The sequence below is a fragment of the Hoplias malabaricus genome, chromosome Y (genome assembly GCF_029633855.1).
Source record: "Hoplias malabaricus isolate fHopMal1 chromosome Y, fHopMal1.hap1, whole genome shotgun sequence".
Classification (NCBI taxonomy): domain Eukaryota; kingdom Metazoa; phylum Chordata; class Actinopteri; order Characiformes; family Erythrinidae; genus Hoplias; species Hoplias malabaricus.
In genome coordinates this window covers 26,360,758-26,382,668 of record NC_089820.1, presented here as the reverse complement: position 1 = coordinate 26,382,668, position 21,911 = coordinate 26,360,758, and the positions used below count along the sequence as shown (strand labels likewise).

The 21,911-nt window shown below is 50.6% G+C and overlaps 1 protein-coding gene across 1 annotated transcript; it reads left to right on the top strand.

Moving 5' to 3' along the window:
• Positions 1-4,215: 4,215 nt before the first annotated feature.
• LOC136678787 (outer mitochondrial transmembrane helix translocase-like) lies at positions 4,216-16,923 on the top strand. Its single transcript, XM_066656922.1, has 11 exons — positions 4,216-4,301; positions 4,499-4,547; positions 5,140-5,346; positions 6,178-6,276; positions 6,445-6,565; positions 7,034-7,234; positions 12,608-12,714; positions 12,910-12,999; positions 14,147-14,197; positions 14,286-14,461; positions 16,124-16,923. Coding segments are annotated over exons 1-11 (1,227 nt in total). The 5' UTR covers positions 4,216-4,299; the 3' UTR covers positions 16,248-16,923.
• Positions 16,924-21,911: the final 4,988 nt, after the last annotated feature.

Here is a 21,911-nt window from a genome sequence, read left to right as displayed (position 1 = left end):
ATGGGGTTCCTCTGGTGTGTGGAACAGTGGAACTGTGTTCTCTGGAGTGATGGTGTTCCTCTGGTGTGTGGAACTGTGTTCTATGGAGTGATGGTTTTCCTCTGGTGTGTGGAACAGTGGAACTGTGTTCTATGGAGTGATGGGGTTCCTCTGGTGTTTAGAACAGTGGAACTGTGTTCTCTGGAGTGACGGAGTTCCTCTGGTGTTTGGAACAGTGGAACTGTGTTCTCTGGAGTGATGGAGTTCCTCTGGTGTGTGGAACAGTGGAACTGTGTTCTCTGGTGTGATGGTGTTCCTCTGGTGTGTGGAACAGTGGAACTGTGTTCTCTGGAGTGACGGGATTCCTCTGGTGTGTGGAAATGTGTTCTCTGGAGTGATGGTGTTCCTCTGGTGTGTGGAACAGTGGAACTGTGTTCTCTGGAGTGATGGGGTTCCTCTGGTGTGTGGAACAGTGGAACTGTGTTCTCTGGAGCGATGGGGTTCCTCTGGTGTGTGGAACAGTGGAACTGTGTTCTCTGGAGTGATGGTGTTCCTCTGGTGTGTGGAATTGTGTTCTCTGGAGTGATGGGGTTCCTCTGGTGCGTGAAACAGTGGAACTGTGTTCTCTGGAGTGATGGGGTTCCTCTGGTGTGTGGAACAGTGGAACTGTGTTCTCTGGAGTGATGGTGTTCCTCTGGTGTGTGGAACTGTGTTCTCTGTAGTGATGGTGTTCCTCTGGTGTGTGGAACAGTGGAACTGTGTTCTCTGGAGTGATGGGGTTCCTCTGGTGTGTGGAACAGTGGAACTGTGTTCTCTGGAGTGATGGTGTTCCTCTGGTGTGTGGAACTGTGTTCTCTGTAGTGATGGTGTTCCTCTGGTGTGTGGAACAGTGGAACTGTGTTCTCTGGAGTGATGGGGTTCCTCTGGTGTGTGGAACAGTGGAACTGTGTTCTCTGGAGTGATGGTGTTCCTCTGGTGTGTGGAACTGTGTTCTCTGTAGTGATGGTGTTCCTCTGGTGTGTGGAACAGTGGAACTGTGTTCTCTGGAGTGATGGGGTTCCTCTGGTGTGTGGAACTGTGGAACTGTGTTCTCTGGAGTGATGGGGTTCCTCTGGTGTGTGGAACAGTGGAACTGTGTTCTCTGGAGTGATGGGGTTCCTCTGGTGTGTGGAACAGTGGAACTGTGTTCTCTGGAGTGATGGTGTTCCTCTGGTGTGTGGAACACTGGAACTGTGTTCTCTGGAGTGATGGTGTTCCTCTGGTGTGTGGAACACTGGAACTGTGTTCTCTGGAGTGATGGGGTTCCTCTGGTGTGTGGAACAGTGGAACTGTGTTCTCTGGAGCGATGGGGTTCCTCTGGTGTGTGGAACAGTGGAACTGTGTTCTCTGGAGCGATGGTGTTCCTCTGGTGTGTGGAACAGTGGAACTGTCTTCTCTGGAGTGATGGTGTTCCTCTGGTGTGTGGAACAGTGGAACTGTGTTCTATGGAGTGATGGTGTTCCTCTGGTGTTTGGAACAGTGGAACTGTGTTCTCTGGAGTAATGGAGTTCCTCTGGTGTGTGGAACAGTGGAACTGTGTTCTCTGGAGTGATGGTGTTCCTCTGGTGTGTGGAACAGTGGAACTGTGTTCTCTGGAGTGACGGGATTCCTCTGGTGTGTGGAACTGTGTTCTCTGGAGTGATGGTGTTCCTCTGGTGTGTGGAACAGTGGAACAGTGTTCTCTGGAGTGATGGGGTTCCTCTGGTGTGTGGAACAGTGGAACTGTGTTCTCTGGAGTGATGGTGTTCCTCTGGTGTGTGGAACAGTGGAACTGTGTTCTCTGGAGTGATGGGGTTCCTCTGGTGTGTGGAACAGTGGAACTGTATTCTCTGGAGTGATGGTGTTCCTCTGGTGTGTGGAACAGTGGAACTGTGTTCTCTGGAGTGATGGTGTTCCTCTGGTGTGTGGAACACTGGAACTGTGTTCTCTGGAGTGATGGGGTTCCTCTGGTGTGTGGAACAGTGGAACTGTATTCTCTGGAGTGATGGTGTTCCTCTGGTGTGTGGAACAGTGGAACTGTGTTCTCTGGAGTGATGGTGTTCCTCTGGTGTGTGGAACTGTGTTCTATGGAGTGATGGTTTTCCTCTGGTGTGTGGAACAGTGGAACTGTGTTCTATGGAGTGATGGGGTTCCTCTGGTGTTTAGAACAGTGGAACTGTGTTCTCTGGAGTGACGGAGTTCCTCTGGTGTTTGGAACAGTGGAACTGTGTTCTCTGGAGTGATGGAGTTCCTCTGGTGTGTGGAACAGTGGAACTGTGTTCTCTGGTGTGATGGTGTTCCTCTGGTGTGTGGAACAGTGGAACTGTGTTCTCTGGAGTGACGGGATTCCTCTGGTGTGTGGAAATGTGTTCTCTGGAGTGATGGTGTTCCTCTGGTGTGTGGAACAGTGGAACTGTGTTCTCTGGAGTGATGGGGTTCCTCTGGTGTGTGGAACAGTGGAACTGTGTTCTCTGGAGCGATGGGGTTCCTCTGGTGTGTGGAACAGTGGAACTGTGTTCTCTGGAGTGATGGTGTTCCTCTGGTGTGTGGAATTGTGTTCTCTGGAGTGATGGGGTTCCTCTGGTGCGTGAAACAGTGGAACTGTGTTCTCTGGAGTGATGGGGTTCCTCTGGTGTGTGGAACAGTGGAACTGTGTTCTCTGGAGTGATGGTGTTCCTCTGGTGTGTGGAACTGTGTTCTCTGTAGTGATGGTGTTCCTCTGGTGTGTGGAACAGTGGAACTGTGTTCTCTGGAGTGATGGGGTTCCTCTGGTGTGTGGAACAGTGGAACTGTGTTCTCTGGAGTGATGGTGTTCCTCTGGTGTGTGGAACTGTGTTCTCTGTAGTGATGGTGTTCCTCTGGTGTGTGGAACAGTGGAACTGTGTTCTCTGGAGTGATGGGGTTCCTCTGGTGTGTGGAACAGTGGAACTGTGTTCTCTGGAGTGATGGTGTTCCTCTGGTGTGTGGAACTGTGTTCTCTGTAGTGATGGTGTTCCTCTGGTGTGTGGAACAGTGGAACTGTGTTCTCTGGAGTGATGGGGTTCCTCTGGTGTGTGGAACTGTGGAACTGTGTTCTCTGGAGTGATGGGGTTCCTCTGGTGTGTGGAACAGTGGAACTGTGTTCTCTGGAGTGATGGGGTTCCTCTGGTGTGTGGAACAGTGGAACTGTGTTCTCTGGAGTGATGGTGTTCCTCTGGTGTGTGGAACACTGGAACTGTGTTCTCTGGAGTGATGGTGTTCCTCTGGTGTGTGGAACACTGGAACTGTGTTCTCTGGAGTGATGGGGTTCCTCTGGTGTGTGGAACAGTGGAACTGTGTTCTCTGGAGCGATGGGGTTCCTCTGGTGTGTGGAACAGTGGAACTGTGTTCTCTGGAGCGATGGTGTTCCTCTGGTGTGTGGAACAGTGGAACTGTCTTCTCTGGAGTGATGGTGTTCCTCTGGTGTGTGGAACAGTGGAACTGTGTTCTATGGAGTGATGGTGTTCCTCTGGTGTTTGGAACAGTGGAACTGTGTTCTCTGGAGTAATGGAGTTCCTCTGGTGTGTGGAACAGTGGAACTGTGTTCTCTGGAGTGATGGTGTTCCTCTGGTGTGTGGAACAGTGGAACTGTGTTCTCTGGAGTGACGGGATTCCTCTGGTGTGTGGAACTGTGTTCTCTGGAGTGATGGTGTTCCTCTGGTGTGTGGAACAGTGGAACAGTGTTCTCTGGAGTGATGGGGTTCCTCTGGTGTGTGGAACAGTGGAACTGTGTTCTCTGGAGTGATGGTGTTCCTCTGGTGTGTGGAACAGTGGAACTGTGTTCTCTGGAGTGATGGGGTTCCTCTGGTGTGTGGAACAGTGGAACTGTATTCTCTGGAGTGATGGTGTTCCTCTGGTGTGTGGAACAGTGGAACTGTGTTCTCTGGAGTGATGGTGTTCCTCTGGTGTGTGGAACACTGGAACTGTGTTCTCTGGAGTGATGGGGTTCCTCTGGTGTGTGGAACAGTGGAACTGTATTCTCTGGAGTGATGGTGTTCCTCTGGTGTGTGGAACAGTGGAACTGTGTTCTCTGGAGTGATGGAGTTCCTCTGGTGTGTGGAACAGTGGAACTGTGTTCTCTGGAGTGATGGGGTTCTTCTGGTGTGTGGAACAGTGGAACTGTGTTCTCTGGAGTGATGGGGTTCTTCTAGTGTGTGGAACAGTGGAACTGTGTTCTCTGGAGTGATGGGGTTCTTCTGGTGTGTGGAATTACCCGACGGTAGGAACTGTTTTTTCGGTTTGTGTTTCTGCACGGACGCTGCGGCGCGTGGTGCCAGGACGATAATGTGAGGATTTTATTCAGAAACTCGAGATAAATGTCTTTAATCCGGAATAAAGTCTGAATTTAAACCTATTAAAGGGTTCTCTGTGCTTACACTGACACAGGAAACCGCCGAAAACAAACCAAAGGAAACATTTCTGCTTTTAAAGCGCAGTAACAGAGTTTAAAATTGAATTAAAACACATTTATCATCAAACACAGGCTTTACTCCGTGCTCCGGACCCGCTTTACCATCTACTCTGTGTTTACTGTGAGTTTACTGCTTGTTTACGTGATTATTTATGTGTTTATTGGGTGTGTACCACGTCTTTTCGCCCGGTTTACAATGTTTTTATTTGTGTATTGTGCTTACTCTATTTTTACTCTTCGTTTACTTTGTGATTATTTGTTTATTTAGTGTTGACCATGTCTTTACTCGTTCTTTACGTTGTTCTTATTTGTTTACACTGTTTACTGCGAGTCTACTGTGTTATGTGTTTATTCACTGTTTACTCTCTGTTTACTTAGTGTTTATTTTGTGTTTACCATGTCTTCACTGTCTGTGTGTGTTTTATAGTTGGATTATTGTGTTAACTCTGTGTTTACTGTTATTTTACAGTGTTTATTCTGTGTTTACTGTTATTTTACAGTGTTTTTACAGTGTTTTTTACTGTGTGTTTACCCGAGAAAGCAGGGACTAAATAAGAACCCGGTTCCAGATACCAGATTTAACTAATTGTCGAGACGAGACGAGACCGTGCAGTGCTGTCCGTTACTCCTGTCACAGACGCTCCTGAGAACCGAGATTATTCCGAGAGGTAATTCCAGACTGTAACTGAGATTTAACCCCTTGTCGTCCACAGAAATTCCTCTGGTGGGTGGAGGAGCCGGAGCGGACGATGCTGTCGGACGTCCCTCGGGACGCTCTGCTGCGTCCTCTGTCCCGGAGCGAAGTGCTGGGGCTGCTGGTGCGGCTCACCGTGTTCGGAGCTGCTACGTATTACAGCATAAAGTGGGTGGTGGAGGCTCTGGACCCGACTCAGAAGCAGAAGTCCCAGGCCAAGAAGAGGGTGAGTGGCGGTGCGGTCAGACACCTACACCTCTGTCTTTAACTCCAGCCCTTCTCCCACGCTTCTACTCGTCTCTCAGAGCTTCCCAGTCATTCGTTACAATTCTCTTAGTTACTTTGTCCTTTGTCTTTATTTTAACTATTAGTTATTTTTATATTTGTTTATCATTTGTTTTTTGGGATTTGTTTGTTTTGCTTTTACTTTTTAACCTTGTTCTTCGACTGTAAGAGCACTTTGAGATGCTCTTTACATGAAAAGTGCCTTATAAATAAATGTTCTTGTTTTTACAGTTCACAGACTGGGCTTTACTCAGAATAAACAGGCTGTAGCGCAGTGGGTTTGTCGTTTGTCGTCAGTGACTCTCTCTCTCTCTCTCTCTCTCTCTCTCTCTCTCTCTCTCTCTCTCTCTCTCTCTCTCTCTCTCACAGGGACCTTCCTTAAACCTGATCGCGTTTATTCACAAAGCCTCTCACCCAACACTCGCTTTGGTTTTAGATTTTATAACGTTGTCTGAGGCGCGATATTCAGTTTTGGATTCAGGGTTTTATTCAAAATGCATTCATCATTCACAAAAACAGTGGAAAACACTGTCTCTTTTTGTTTTTCTCTCTCCCCCTCTCTCCTTCCCCTCTCTTTCTCTCCCCCTCTCTCCTTCCCCTCTCTCTCTCGCGCTCTCTCTCTCTCTCTCCTTCCTCTCTCTCTCCTCCCCCCCTCCTCTCTCTTTCTCTCCCCCCCCCTCTCTCTGTCTCTCTCTCTCCCCCCTCTCCCTCTCTTCCTCTCTCTCTCCCCCTCTCCCCCCCCCCTCTCTCTCCCTCTCTGTCTCTCTCTCAGGCTGAGAGAGTGATGAAGCAGATGGGAGTGGAGGGAGTGAGTCTGAATGAGTATGAGATGAACGTTGCCTCTCACCTCGTTGATCCTCGCAGTATGAAGGTAAACTTTACCCCAGATTTCCTCATTTTTGTGTGGGGAGTCTCCAGAGAACACAGTTCCACTGTTCCACACACCAGAGGAACCCCATCACTCCAGAGAACACAGTTCCACTGTTCCCAGTGTGTGTGTGTGTGTGTAATGGATGTTTATGTGCTGTTGTGTTTAAAGGTGACGTGGAGGGATGTGGCAGGACTTGATGACATCATCACAGAGCTGCAGGACACTGTTATCCTTCCGTTCCAGAAACGACATTTATTCCACGGATCCAAACTCTTCCAGCCGCCCAGAGGTAGCCCACTGACACTGGCCAACCGAGACCGCCCCTGTGGCTCTACATACTTTATTACCCCCCTCTTCCCCTGTTCCTCAGCGCTCAGGACCCCCACAGAGCAGGTGTGATGTGGTGGTGGATCATTCTCAGCGCTGCAGTGACACTGACGTGGTGGTGGTGTGTTAGTGTGTGTCGTGCTGGTGTAGAGTGGATCAGACACAGCAGTGCTGCACAACACACACTAACACACCACCACCACGTCAGTTTCACTGCAGCGCTGAGAATGATCCACCACCACATCACACCTCAGCAGCACCAAGAAACAGAGCAAAATAAACAATTAACAATTATTATAAACATGTTGTAATATAATGTAGCTCCTCCCCTAACTTAGTGGAGAACGACTGTGATTGGTCGTTTATGAAATACTTTAAAGCAAACCTCCCGTCCTCCTTTTCTCCTGTCCCTCTGTCCTCTTGTCCTCAGGTGTCCTGTTGTACGGTCCCCCTGGCTGCGGTAAGACTCTGATCGCCAAGGCGACGGCCAAAGCGTCCGGCTGTCAGTTCATCAACCTGCAGGCGTCCACTCTGACGGACAAGTGGTACGGAGAGTCCCAGAAGCTGACGGCCGCCGTGTTCTCGCTCGCCGTCAAACTTCAACCCTGCATCATCTTCATGGACGAGATAGGTGACGCCCCCCGGGGTTGTGTTGGGGAGAGGGTGATGTCTGTGGGTCTGTAACAACGTGGTTCCACCGTCAGAGCGGCGCTGTCCTCTCTCTAACACCACCCCAGATCTCTCCGCTGCTCGGCCCAGGTCCATGGGTCCACTCCCATCGCATCACACAGGGGTCCCAGATGCGTCTGTCACACCAGAGTCCCCCTGTCTCAATGTCCTCACTGAGACTGCAGAAATATCCAGTGATGAGAGGGAGAGACACACACAGAGAGGGAGAGAGACACACAGAGAGAGAGAGAGAGAGAGACACAGAGAGGGAGAGACTTTTTTGACTTTTTAGGGTCCTTTATTAATAAGAAGTGGGATCAATAGTCGTCCAAAGTCACTTTAGAAACATTAAAAGAACTTGGAAACAACACTCACTATAAAACCTGGGTATAAAAAAAGAGTTCTTCATCACATACAGAACACACCCCTCCCCCACAGCACCACACCTCCTCAAACACCTCCAGATTCTTCATGCACTTATAAAAATTAAAGTCAATAAGAATCCTTGGTCTCACCAGTCGATAAAAACCCTTACGACCTCGCTGTCAGTGTCCTGCTCCACCTTGTTCTTCCGACTGGTGTAAACGGCCAGTGTCGCTTGACCAAGGATAAAGTTCAACAATTGGCCCTTGGCCCGATCCTTCTTTTAGTTTTTAAAACCCAGGATAAAAGTGTGCACAGTAAAAATCACATTAAAAGCCATAAAAGAGTTAACAGGTAAAATCCCATGTAAAACCCTCCACTGGAGGTCAGCAGCTCTTTTTGTTAACGGTGGCTTGTACAACGCTCTCCACTCAGGCTTCACATCATCACAGAGAGATAGAACCTCCCTCCACGGCGTGTCCACCCTCCCATTCAGTCTCTTTTTGTTCAGAGCTTTCACACATGCAGCATACAGCACATATAGCAGCTTCCCTGAGGCACTGTCCAACTTCATGCATTACACTCCAGCAGGGGCCCCTCGCAGTCCTCCAGGTCAGGGGCCAGGATGAGGACAGGGAAAGGGTCGTCCTCCGCAGGCCTATTCACCCCTGCACCGTAGTACTTCACCATCTTGAGTTCCTCCGGGGTCGGCGCTGTCCTCCACTTACAAAGAAGCTGCTTCCGTGAAGCCGCGTGACGTTCGCCATGATTCCGGTCTGTTCTGTGTGCTCCACAGAAGACAACATCAATACGTTTGTGTTTAACCAGCTCATAAAACTTTGCCCTTTTCTCACCCTCACACCCTTCTGTCCTTTAGTGGCACGTAAAAACTTTCTGATCTCATCAACAGTGTACAGTTGAGGCCTGTTCTCCTCCTGGGAGCACACAGACTATCCCGAGTCAGAGAGAGAACCCTCACTGTCCGAGTCTCTGTCCTCCACTGCCGTCACATCTTGTTTAGCCTGTTTTTTCCCCTTCCCCAGGCCCCTCTTCTTCCTCTTATGAGGAATTTTAAAAACAGACTCAACCTTCATAAGATTTACTCCTTCAGCCTCCTGCCCTGCACCCCTCTGTCCCTCTCCTCCACGTAATGGTGCTCAAAATCAGCCCCACCCCAGCCGACGGGGCCCCGGCAGCCACCCCAACAGCAGACCCTGCCGAAGAGGGTTCCACCATGACTGACATGGCCCCGGCAGCCACCCCAACAGCTGGCCCCGCCGAAGAGGTCCGCAGCCACACCCACAGAGGGCTCCGACCGAAGATGGCTCCACCATGAGCACCACAGCCCCGGCAGCCACCCCAACAACAGCAGACCCAGCGGAAGAGGGCTCCACCGCGGCCAACACGGACCCGGCAGCCACCCCAGCAGCGGACCCCCCCCCAGGTGGTGACATTGTGCTGTTCGGGGTCTGTGCAGCCGGCCAACCAGCAGTCGCAGGGGGAACGACCACCGTAGGCACGGCTGCTACAGGCCCCGACCGTTCGGCACCCCCCGTCCCCTCAGTGCCCGTATTACCTCAGTCAGGACAGGCACAAACAAGATGTCCGACCTGTCCACACCCAAAACACCTCATAGTACTGTCAGTCGATGCAAATACTGAGTACACAAAACCGTCAACTTTAAACTTCAAAACCAAGTCCAACATTTCAGCTCCTCCATTCAGCACCATGAAAACCACTCTCCTAAAGGACACCAAGTGTTTAATTAGGGGCGACTTGCAGGTTAAGGGGATGCTTAATGAAGGGAGGGATGTTGGACAGAATAATCCTTTTAGACGGGGTACTTAGGGTCAGCACAGGCGTGAACTGGTCACTAGTCCCTCAAACACAGCCCTCACTTCCACTGCACCTCAACCCAACATCCGGTTCTTCCTGGACTTCCATATGGCTAACTTCGCTGTGCCGGAGAGAAAATTAATCAACACTAAAGCTTTCTTTCTCCTCACTGTGTACATTGGCCCAAAGATAAACAGCTGGAAAGAAAATACTTCACCGAGAGATAGAAACCACTCAGTTAGCAACTGAAATAAAACGCCCAGCCTGGTGCACTGCACAAACATATGAAAGACAGTCTCACTCTCAGAACAAAAAGGTCAGCCCTCATCAGCGCTTGGATCGAGGTGCTCCCGATGTCTGTTCGTAGCTATCGCCCCATGCACTATCCTCCACTGGAGGTCAGTTGTCCATTTCTCAATCGGACGCTTGTACAGGGTCCGGCAGCCACCTTTGGGGGAGAAGTCAGGGCCAAAAAACTCAGACCACCTGGTCGATGGAACATCAGTCAACAACTGGAACTGTGAAACCTTCACACAGATCAGGTAGAGGGTCTTCCTCCCGAGTGTGGTGAGGACATCCAGGGTCGGGGTGGTAAAGGACAACAGAAGCCCCTCATCCTCAGTCCATTCTCCAACAGCAGGGGCCACATCCAGGGTGGGAAACTCATACGGACAGCCATCTCTCCACTGGGCAACAGCGGGCAGATTGGTCAAGAAATTCCGGCAGTCTGCAGGCAAAGATCTCCTTATCTCAGCCACAAGCTGATCCAACAGCCGCCTGGAAGTGAGACCAGTTCTCTCCCTCACGGTCTCCACTGTAGTAGTCGCCAAGTGGCCCAGCTTTGAGAATCTCATTCGACCTGGAAACTACGAAGACTCTCCAGGCCTCCATCACCGATCTGTAAAACGGAGTAAGATTAAGTTCAGCTTCTCTCAAGTCCATGAGGAAAAGATGGAGATGAAAGTTCAGACCACCAGCTTGTTTTAAGAGTGCAGTCCCAATATCCATCCATGCAGGACGCTCTTGGCACATCAGTCTCTGAGCAACCTGCAGACGAAAGGCCATAACCCTGGACCTGATGTCCACCAAATCCTGTCCTCCCTCTTGGACTGGCAGATACAGGGCAGCAGATCTGATCCAGTGTTGACTCGTCCAGAAGAACGTCACCAACAGTCTTTGAATCTCCTGCACCAGTACGGTTGGGGGCTGTAGAACACTGAATCTGTGCCAAAGGGTGGAAGCAACCAAGTTATTGGCAACCTCATGTCCTGCTCATCATTAATAAAAACAGTTACATCATCAGCGTAGGCAGAGAGTGCAACACCCGGACACTGATGTATTTGTGAAACATGAAACCCCACTGTCCTCTCTCTCAGACGGAAAAGCAATGGTTCAATGGCCAAAGTGTACAACTGACCAGACATCGGACACCCCTGCCTAATGCCATGGGAGACCCCAGTCTGTTCAGCCCACCTCCACCACCATACAGGAGGCCCCAGAATACAGCAGCCTCACCCAGCCCGAGAAAACATCCCCAACCCCAAACACTCTAAAGAACATTAAAAAGGCACCAAGAACAATTTATCCATAATAGTTCTGTCTGAGATAGGACTGGTCCTTACACACCACGGCAGAGACACAGCACGCAAACACCCCAAGACTTTCCCAAAAGTGCTGGAAGTCCACCTGGGGATCGTCCAGTGTGGAGCTGCCAAATCGCCGCAATAAGTTCTTGCAAAGTCATCTCCACTTGCATCTCTTGCATCTCCACTGGGCTCTACCTGAGAGGAGTCCAGTTCACTAAGAGTGCTCTGAGACCCAACATCACCTTCATCAGAGAGCCCCTCATACATCTGTGTATCAGTAACCATTGGCTCCTGCCTCTGTACAGCACTGAGCTCCTCAGGACACTTCTGCAGTTCACCATCGCTGATGCTATGTGCCGCTGCTCGGTCTGAGCCCCGGCCCATCTCACCTGAGAGGCCGAAGCCCCGCCCTCCTCCGGCGCTGCGTCCCCAGCAGTACTCGCCCCGGGACTACCGTCAACCTTAGCATCAGTGTTAGCGTTGTCCTCCTCCTGTCGTTTGTGTGGACAGCCGAGCCATTTATGCCGTTCTCCGTTTCTCACGGAGAGAGATATCGAGCGAGTTCACAGGGCGATCTAAAATCATGTAAACATGTCTCCTGAAAGACACGGTGTGGTTTAAAGACGGGTGTTTACAGCCCAAAGAGATTGTAGTAAATAAACGGGTGATTTTACCGTAGTGTGTGAGCTCTCGCCCCAGCACAGCGTTGGGAATAATAATAATAATCATTTGAAACGGTGATCCTTGTTGACGGAGCAAACAGCAGCGAAACTTGCACAAACGAGTCGTTAGTAATCATGCGGGAAGCAGACTGAATATTTTCATGACCAACCACCTCTCTCACAGCAACAAGTACATCCTCCACCATGACATTATCCTCAGTAACACGTCTACAACCATGGACAGGGGTGGGGTCTCTCCGCTCCCAGCACTGACACAGACTCAGACCTGTACAACTACTCACCAAAGATGTGTAGAAAAATAGAAGAAAAAGTGAAACAATCAGCCAGCTCTCACCAGCACAGTCTCACCCCACACCACTCTCACACAACTCCCAGCATGCAACAGAGAGGGAGAGAGAGATATATAGAGAGAGAGTGAAAAGAGAGAGAGAGAGACAGAGAGTGTGTGAGGGCAAGGGAGAGAACACTTCGCAAAGCACAGCTGCTAAAGACTAAAACACAGGTGAAATGGATCAGCGCTGAAGTGTTCTCTGATTGGACGGTGCAGGACGCTGGGCAGTGGACACAGGGACCCCAGGTTTGATACTGGACCGAGCCGGACCGCACTGACCAGTGGGAGAACCTCCCTCAGTCCAGAGAATATACTTCCCAGCTGCTCTTCACATTAAACCTACCTCTCTATCTCTCTCTGTCTCTGTCTCTCTCTTTCTTTGTCTCTTTCTCTCTCTCTCTCTCTGTCTCTGTCTCTCTCTTTCTCTGTCTCTTTCTCTCTCTCTCTGTCTCTGTCTGTCTCTTTCTCTCTCTCTCTCTCTCTCTCTCTCTCTCTCTCTCTCTCTCTGTCTCTCTCTCTGTCTCCCTGTGTCTCAGATTCCTTCCTGAGGAACCGCTCGTGTTTGGATCACGAGGCCACAGCGATGATGAAGGCTCAGTTTATGAGTTTGTGGGACGGCCTTGAGACTGGAGCTTGTACTCAGGTCTCACACACACACACTGTGTACATTTACAGATAAACACAAGCATACAGCTGTTAATAACTCATCTTAAGGAGGTGAGGGAATGACGGAATAAAGTCAGCTTCGAGGAAATGCATGGTGCTTAATGAGTGAAGATACATAATAATAGTTATTATTATTGTGTGTGTGTGTGTGTGTGTGTGGTGTTTCTTACAGGTGATGGTGATGGGAGCTACAAACCGACCTCAGGACGTAGACCCAGCCATTCTCAGGAGGATGCCCACCACCTTCCACGTGGGGTTACCTGTGAGTTACTAACCCAGAGTATAGAGATCGCTCACACCCACAGCTCCTTATGTAGACCTCCAGCCACACCCACAGCTCCTTATATAGACCTCCAGCCACACCCACAGCTCCTTATGTAGACCTTCAGCCACACCCACAGCTTCTTATATAGACCTCCATCCACACACAGCTCCTTATATAGACCTCCAGCCACACCCACAGCTCCTTATATAGACCTCCAGCCACACACAGCTCCTTATATAAACCTCCAGCCACGCCCACAGCTCCTTATATAGACCTCCAGCCACACCCACAGCTCCTTATATAGACCTCCAGCCACACCCACAGCTCCTTATATAGACCTCCAGCCACACCCACAGTTCCTTATATAGACCTCCAGCCACACCCACAGCTCCTTATATAGACCTCCAGCCACACCAGCAGCTCCTTATATAGACCTCCAGCCACACCCACAGCTCCTTATATAGACCTCCAGCCACACCCACAGCTCTTTATATAGACCTCCAGCCACACCCACAGCTCCTTATAATAGACCTCCAGCCACACCCACAGCTCCTTATAATAGACCTCCAGCCACACCCACAGCTCCTTATAATAGACCTCCAGCCACACCCACAGCTCTTTATATAGACCTCCAGCCACGTCCAAAGCTCCTTATATGGACATTTAGCCACGTCCAAAGCTCCTTATATGGACATCTAGCCACACACAGCTCCTTATATAGACCTCCAGCCACACCCACAGCTCCTTATATAGACCTCCAGCCACACCCACAGCTCCTTATAATAGACCCCCAGGCACACCCACAGCTTCTTATAATAGACCTCCAGCCACACCCACAGCTCCTTATAATAGACCTCCAGCCACACCCACAGCTCCTTATAATAGACCCCCAGCCACACCCACAGCTCCTTATATGGACATTTAGCCACGTCCAAAGCTCCTTATATGGACATCTAGCCACACACCCACAGCTCCTTATATAGACCTCCAGCAACACCCACAGCTCCTTATATAGACCTCCAGCAACACCCACAGCTCCTTATATAGACCTCCAGCCACACACACACACAGAGACACGGTTTTAATTGGACTTTGAGTTATAATTTTTCCCTTTTTACATCAAGTGTTGTTCTAATTTTCACAGAACGCAGCTCAGAGGCAGGAGGTGCTTCAGCTCATCCTCACGGGAGAAAACGTAAACATCTACTGGATTTTACACTCAGTTTTTAAAGGTAATGAATTTAAAGAGTGAGTTTATTTACCTGTGTGTGTGTGTGTTGCAGCTCAGTAATGCAGTGAATCTAAAGGAGATCTCAGAGAAGACGGAGGGGTTCTCGGGGAGTGATCTGAGGGAGCTGTGTCGAGACGCTGCTCTGTATCGGGTCCGAGATTACGTCCGAAAACTTCAGATCAAACAAATTGCTCACCAGTTCCAGCTGGACAAGCAGGAGGAAGAGGAGTAAGTTCACACACACATATACACACACACACGTTCTGCGTATTTATGTGGTGTTTAACTGTGATTCACACTCTCCGCTTTTTTGTCGTTGTACATTGTGTCGTATTAAAATCACAATCGTCATTTTATTCAACAGAAAAGAACCTAAAAGTGCAGTGTTACTCTAACACACTTCCGTCTGTAAACCGTCTAAACACACACTCGCCCACACAAAACACACACTCGCCCACATTAAACACACACTCGCTCACACTAAACACACACCCGCTCACACTAAACACACACCCGCCCACACTAAACACACGCTCGCCCACACTAAACACACGCTCGCCCACATTAAACACACACTCGCCCACACTAAACACACACCCGCTCACACTAAACACACACCCGCCCACACTAAACACACACCCGCCCACACTAAACACACACCCGCTCACACTAAACACACACCCGCTCACACTAAACACACACCCGCTCACACTAAACACACGCTCGCTCACACTAAACACACGCTCGCCCACACTAAACACACACCCGCTCACACTAAACACACACCCGCTCACACTAAACACACACCCGCTCACACTAAACACACGCTCGCCCACACTAAACACACACCCGCTCACACTAAACACACACCCGCTCACACTAAACACACACCCGCTCACACTAAACACACGCTCGCCCACACTAAACACACACCCGCTCACACTAAACACACACCCGCTCACACTAAACACACACCCGCTCACACTAAACACACACCCGCTCACACTAAACACACACCCGCTCACACTAAACACACACCCGCTCACACTAAACACACACTCACCCACATTAAAAACACGCCCGCCCACATTAAAAACACGCCCGCCCACATTAAAAACACGCCCGCTCACACTAAACACACGCTCGCCCACGCTAAACACACGCTCGCCCACGCTAAACACACGCTCGCCCACGCTAAACACACGCTCGCCCACGCTAAACACACGCTCGCCCACGCTAAACACACGCTCGCCCACGCTAAACACACGCTCGCCCACGCTAAACACACACTCGCCCACACTAAACTCACACTCGCCCACGCTAAACACACGCTCGCCCACGCTAAACACACGCTCGCCCACACTAAACACACACTCGCCCACGCTAAACACACACTGGACATTTTGAGACTTACCTAATACCTTAAATGTTTGTGTGCGTGTGTGTGCGTGTGTGTGTGTGCGCGTGCGTGCATGTGTGTGTATGTGTGTGCGTGTGTGTGCGCGTGCGTGCGTGTGTGTGTATGTGCAGGCCTGTAGATAGGGTTCGTTTGAGGCCGATCACTCAGCTGGATCTGCTTTTCGGACTTGACAAAATGAAGGAGTCGAAACAAGCCTCAGTTTCATCTAAACACACGCTTGCTCACACTAAACACACACTCGCTCAAACTAAACACACACTCGCCCACACTAAACACACACTCGCCCACGCTAAACACACACTCGCCCACGCTAAACACACACTCGCCCATGCTAAACACACACTGGACATTTTGAGACTTACCTAATACCTTAAATGTGTGTGTGTGCGTGCGTATGCGTGTGTGCGCGTGTGTGCATCTGTGTGTGTGCGCGTGCGTGCGTGCGTGCGTGTGTGTGTGCGTATGTGCAGGCCTGTAGATGGGGTTCGTTTGAGGCCGATCACTCAGCTGGATCTGCTTTTCGGACTCGACAAAATGAAGGAGTCGAAACAAGCCTCATTTTCATCTAAACTCATAGAAGTCTCCCTGGATTAACCCTGTGTTCCTGTGGGTGGTGACACAGATTTCTGTTCATTTAATAGTGAGGCGTCCTCTCCTTATGCGTAAGTACCCTCACCTCGACCCTAATCTACCCCTAAGTCCTTTCACACCGAGTCTGCAACTGACGGGCTGTTTCAGATCCTGAATTAGAACCTGTTCTGTTTTCTGCGTTTTACTGATACACAGCCCAGTCCACACTCACCGGTCTGTCCCTCAGAGCCCTGACCATATGAGACACTTTAATATGGAACATTAATAAAGAGTAATGTAAATGACTGAAAATATGAGTTAGAAAGACAATTATCTTTATAATAAATTGCCACCTACTGTACTGGTTAACTTATTATTATTGTTTGTTTTATTGTGTTATTATAAGTGGTTGTAAATATATGTGTTGTGTACTGAAGAGCACTGCATGTCTACGTTTAATATAATGATGAAACACCTCTGTTCCCCACATTGAGCCTTTAAAGTTACTGTCAGTCATTTTACACTGTTTGGCCCTGTTTGAAAGAGGGAATAGTGTGGTCTCTGACACGTCCAGGCCTCTAGGTGTCAGTATAATGTCTTTTCAGAAGGACAATGTGTGGTGAAAAAGATTGACTGCAGCTTTAAAGTTTGTAACTGAATAATTTTGCCAAAATGTACAGAATTAATCAGTCTTCCATTAAAGGAATTTAATAAAATTTAAATCAAACATGATTATCTCTGGCTTTCCTCAAACAAACATACCAAAGAACTTAAGATAAACATATATTTTAAAACCTTTCATGTGTTCTCCTTGTGTCTGCATGGGTTTCCTCCGGGTGACTGTCTGTGAGGAGTGTGGTGTGTTCTCTCTGTGTCTGCGTGGGTTTCCTCCGGGTGACTGTCTGTGAGGAGTGTGGTGTGTTCTCCCTGTGTCTGCGTGGGTTTCCTCCACGTGACTGTCTGTGAGGAGTGTGGTGTGTTCTCCTTGTGTCTGCATGGGTTTCCTCCGGGTGACTGTCTGTGAGGAGTGTGGTGTGTTCTCCCTTTGTCTGTGTGGGTTTCCTCTGGGTGACTGTCTGTGAGGAGTGTGGTGTGTTCTCCCTGTGTCTGCGTGGGTTTCCTCTGGGTGTCTGTGAGGAGTGTGGTGTGTTCTCTCTGTGTCTGCGTGGGTTTCCTCCGGGTGACTGTCTGTGAGGAATGTGGTGTGTTCTCCCTGTGTCTGTGTGGGTTTCCTCTGGGTGACTGTCTGTGAGGAGTGTGGTGTGTTCTCCCTGTGTCTGCGTGGGTTTCCTCTGGGTGTCTGTGAGGAGTGTGGTGTGTTCTCCTTGTGTCTGTGTGGGTTTCCTCTGGGTGTCTGTGAGGAGTGTGGTGTGTTCTCTCTGTGTCTGCGTGGGTTTCCTCCGGGTGACTGTCTGTGAGGAGTGTGGTGTGTTCTCCCTGTGTCTGCATGGGTTTAATCCGTGTGACTGTCTGTGAGGAGTGTGGTGTGTTCTCCCTGTGTCTGCGTGGGTTTCCTCCGGGTGACTGTCTGTGAGGAGTGTGGTGTGTTCTCCCTGTGTCTGTGTGGGTTTAATCCGTGTGACTGTCTGTGAGGAGTGTGGTGTGTTCTCTCTGTGTCTGCGTGGGTTTCCTCCGGGTGACTGTCTGTGAGGAGTGTGGTGTGTTCTCCCTGTGTCTGCGTGGGTTTAATCCGGGTGACTGTCTGTGAGGAGTGTGGTGTGTTCTCTCTGTGTCTGTGTGGGTTTCCTCCGGGTGACTGTCTGTGAGGAGTGTGGTGTGTTCTCCCTGTGTCTGCGTGGGTTTCCTCCAGGTGACTGTCTGTGAGGAGTGTGGTGTGTTCTCCTTGTGTCTGTGTGGGTTTCCTCCGGGTGACTGTCAGTGAGGAGTGTGGTGTGTTCTCCTTGTGTCTGTGTGGGTTTCCTCCGGGTGTCTGTGAGGAGTGTGATGTGTTCTCTCTGTGTCTGCGTGTGTTTCCTCCGGGTGACTGTCTGTGAGGAGTGTGGTGTGTTCTCCCTGTGTCTGCGTGGGTTTCCTCCGGGTGACTGTCTGTGAGGAGTGTGGTGTGTTCTCCCTGTGTCTGCGTGGGTTTCCTCCGGGTGACTGTCTGTGAGGAGTGTGGTGTGTTCTCTCTGTGTCTGCATGGGTTTCCTCTGGGTGCTCTGGGTTATTCCAACGCTCCAAAAAGACACGTTGGTAGGTGGATTGGAGACTCAAAAGTGTCCGTAGGTGTGTATGTGTGAGTGTGTGTCGCCCTGTGAAGGACTGGCGCCCCCTCCAGGGTGTGTTCCTTCCTTGCTCCCAGTGATTCCAGGTAGACTCCAGACCCACCGCTGCCCTGAACTGGATAAGAGTTACAGACAATGGAGGAATTAATATATTTTTAAAGAAAACTGGTTTTAGAATATTTCTTAAGAGAATAGTTAAGAAAAAAATGAGACAACACTTAATAAGGTTTTTGAAGAATAACTAACTTTAAATGTTATAACACAAAAATACTCATTTAAGTTTCTTGTGAGTTCAATCCCAGATCCTCACAGCAATTTTCCACTGCATTCCACAGTAGAGTCTCTCTGGGGAGAGTGTGTCCCTGCAATGAGAGGAACACACTCCTGATTAACCCCTTCAGCTCAGATGCAGTGTAGGAACAGTAGGTCTCCGTGCAGTGAGTTACAGCTGCAGTAGTGTGTGACTCCCACACGAGGGAGTCACATAATTTGTTGCTGAAGAACATATTTCAGCAGCAGGTTCTGCTATAAAACCTCATTATTGTTTCAGCAGCACTGTGTGAGCTAGGGGGCGCTCCAGGGGCTCAGTTCCTGGGTTTGATCCTCTTCTTGGGTCTCTGCCTGTGGGGAGTGTGGTGCGTGACTGGGTGAGCGTGTGAGTGACTGGGTGAGTGTGTGAGTGAGTGAATGAGCATGTGAGTGACGGGGTGAGCGTGTGAGTGACTGAATGAGCGTGTGAGTGAGTGAATGAGCGTGTGAGTGACTGGGTGAGCGTGTGAGTGAGTGAATGAGCGTGTGAGTGAGTGAATGAGCGTGTGAGTGACTGGGTGAGCGTGTGAGTGACTGGGTGAGCGTGTGAGTGAGTGAATGAGCGTGTGAGTGAGTGAATGAGTGTGTGAGTGACTGGGTGTGCCTGTGAGTGACTGGGTGAGCGTGTTAGTGAGTGAATGAGCATGTGAGTGACTCGGTGAGCGTGTGAGTGACTGGGTGAGGGTGTGAGTGCCTGTGAGTGACTGGGTGAGGGTGTGAGTGACTGGGTGAGGGTGTGAGTGACTAGGTGAGCGTGTGAAAGACTCGGTGAGCGTGAGTGAGTGAATGAGCGTGTGAGTGACTGGGTGAGCGTGTGAGTGAGTGACTGAATGAGCGTGTGAGTGACTGACTGAATGAGCGTGTGAGTGACTGAATGAGCGTGTGAGTGACTGGGTGTGGGTGTGAGTGCCTGTGAGTGACTGGGTGAGCGTGTGAGTGACTGGGTGAGTATGAGTGAGTGACTGGGTGAGTATGAGTGAGTGACTGGGTGAGCGTGTGAGTGACTGGGTGAGCGTGTGAGTGACTGGGTGAGGGTGTGAGTGACTGGGTGAGTGTGTGAATGACTGGGTGAGGGTGTGAGTGACTGGGTGAGTATGCGTGTGTTACTGGGTGAGCGTGTGAGTGACTGGGTGAGCGTGTGAGTGACTGGGTGAGCGTGTGAGTGATTGGGTGAGCATGTGAGTGAGTGAATGAGCGTGTGAGTGACTGGGTGAGCATGTGAGTGTGTGAATGAGCGTGTGAGTGACTGGGTGTGCCTGTGAGTGACTGGGTGAGCGTGTGAGTGACTGGGTGAGCGTGAATGAGCGTGTGAGTGACTGAATGAGCGTGTTAGTGACTGAATGAGCGTGTGAGTGACTGGGTGAGGGTGTGAGTGACTGGGTGAGGGTGTGAGTGACTGGGTGAGGGTGTGAGTGACTGGGTGAGGGTGTGAGTGACTGGGTGTGCCTGTGAGTGACTGGGTGAGCATGTGAGTGACTGAATGAGCATGTGAGTGACTGAATGAGCGTGTGAGTGACTGGATGAGGGTGTGAGTGCCTGTGAGTGACTGGGTGTGCCTGTGAGTGACTGGGTGTACTTGTGAGTGACTGGGTGAGCGTGTGAGTGACTGCATGAGTATGAGTGAGTGACTGGGTGAGTATGAGTGAGTGACTGGGTGAGCGTGTGAGTGACTGGGTGTGCGTGTGAGTGACTGGGTGAGGGTGTGAGTGACTGGGTGAGGGTGTGAGTGACTGAATGAGCATGTGAGTGTGTGTGAGTGAGTGAATGAGCATGTGAGTGAGTGAATGAGCGTGTGAGTGAGTGAGTGAGCGTGTGAGTGAGTGAATGAGCCTGTGAGTGACTGGGTGTGCCTGTGAGTGACTGGGTGTGCCTGTGAGTGACTGGGTGAGCGCGTGAGTGAGTGAATGAGCGCGTGAGTGACTGAATGAGCGCGTGAGTGACTGGGTGAGGGTGTGAGTGGCTGGGTGTGCCTGTGAGTGACTGGGTGAGCGTGTGAGTGAGTGAATGAGCGTGTGAGTGAGTGAATGAGTGTGTGAGTGACTGGGTGAGCGTGTGAGTGACTGGGTGAGGGTGTGAGTGGTTGGGTGTGCCTGTGAGTGACTGGGTGAGCGTGTGAGTGAGTGAATGAGCGTGTGAGTGAGTGAATGAGTGTGTGAGTGACTGGGTGAGCGTGTGAGTGACTGGGTGAGCGTGTGAGTGACTGGGTGAGGGTGTGAGTGCCTGTGAGTGACTGGGTGTGCCTGTGAGTGACTAGGTGAGCGTGTGAGTGACTGGGTGTGCCTGTGAGTAACTGGGTGTGCCTGTGAGTAACTGGGTGTGCCTGTGAGTGACTGGGTGAGCGTGTGAGTGACTGGGTGAGCGTGTGAGTGAGTGAATGAGTGTGTGAGTGACTGGGTGAGCGTGAATGAGCGTGTGAGTGACTGAATGAGCGTGTTAGTGACTGAATGAGCGTGTGAGTGACTGGGTGAGGGTGTGAGTAACTGGGTGTGCCTGTGAGTGACTGGGTGAGCGTGTGAGTGACTGGGTGAGCGTGTGAGTGACTGGGTGAGGGTGTGAGTGACTGGGTGAGGGTGTGAGTGACTGGGTGAGGGTGTGAGTGACTGGGTGTGCCTGTGAGTGACTGGGTGAGCGTGTGAGTGACTGGGTGTGCCTGTGAGTGACTGGGTGTGCCTGTGAGTGACTGGGTGAGCGTGTGAGTGACTGGGTGTGCCTGTGAGTGACTGGGTGTGCCTGTGAGTGACTGAATGAGCGTGTGAGTGACTGGGTGAGGGTGTGAGTGACTGGGTGAGAGTGTGAGTGAGTGAATGAGCGTGTGAGTGAGTGAATGAGCGTGTGAGTGACTGGGTGAGCGTGTGAGTGACTGGGTGAGCGTGTGAGTGACTGGGTGAGTATGAGTGAGTGACTGAATGAGCATGTGAGGGTGTGAGTGACTGGGTGAGGGTGTGAGTGACTGGGTGAGCGTGTGAGTGACTTGGTGAGCGTGTGAGTGACTGGGTGTGCCTGTGAGTGACTGGGTGTGCCTGTGAGTGACTGAATGAGCGTGTGAGTGACTGAATGAGCGTGTGAGTGACTGGGTGAGGGTGTGAGTGACTGGGTGAGAGTGTGAGTGAGTGAATGAGCGTGTGAGTGAGTGAATGAGCGTGTGAGTGACTGG

Bases quoted from the DNA above. Each gene is read 5' to 3' on its own strand.
- LOC136678787 (XM_066656922.1), top strand. The intron at 14,198-14,285 runs GTAAACATCTAC...TGTGTGTTGCAG, and splicing joins TCATCCTCACGGGAGAAAAC to CTCAGTAATGCAGTGAATCT. The intron at 14,462-16,123 runs GTAAGTTCACAC...GCGTATGTGCAG, and splicing joins GACAAGCAGGAGGAAGAGGA to GCCTGTAGATGGGGTTCGTT.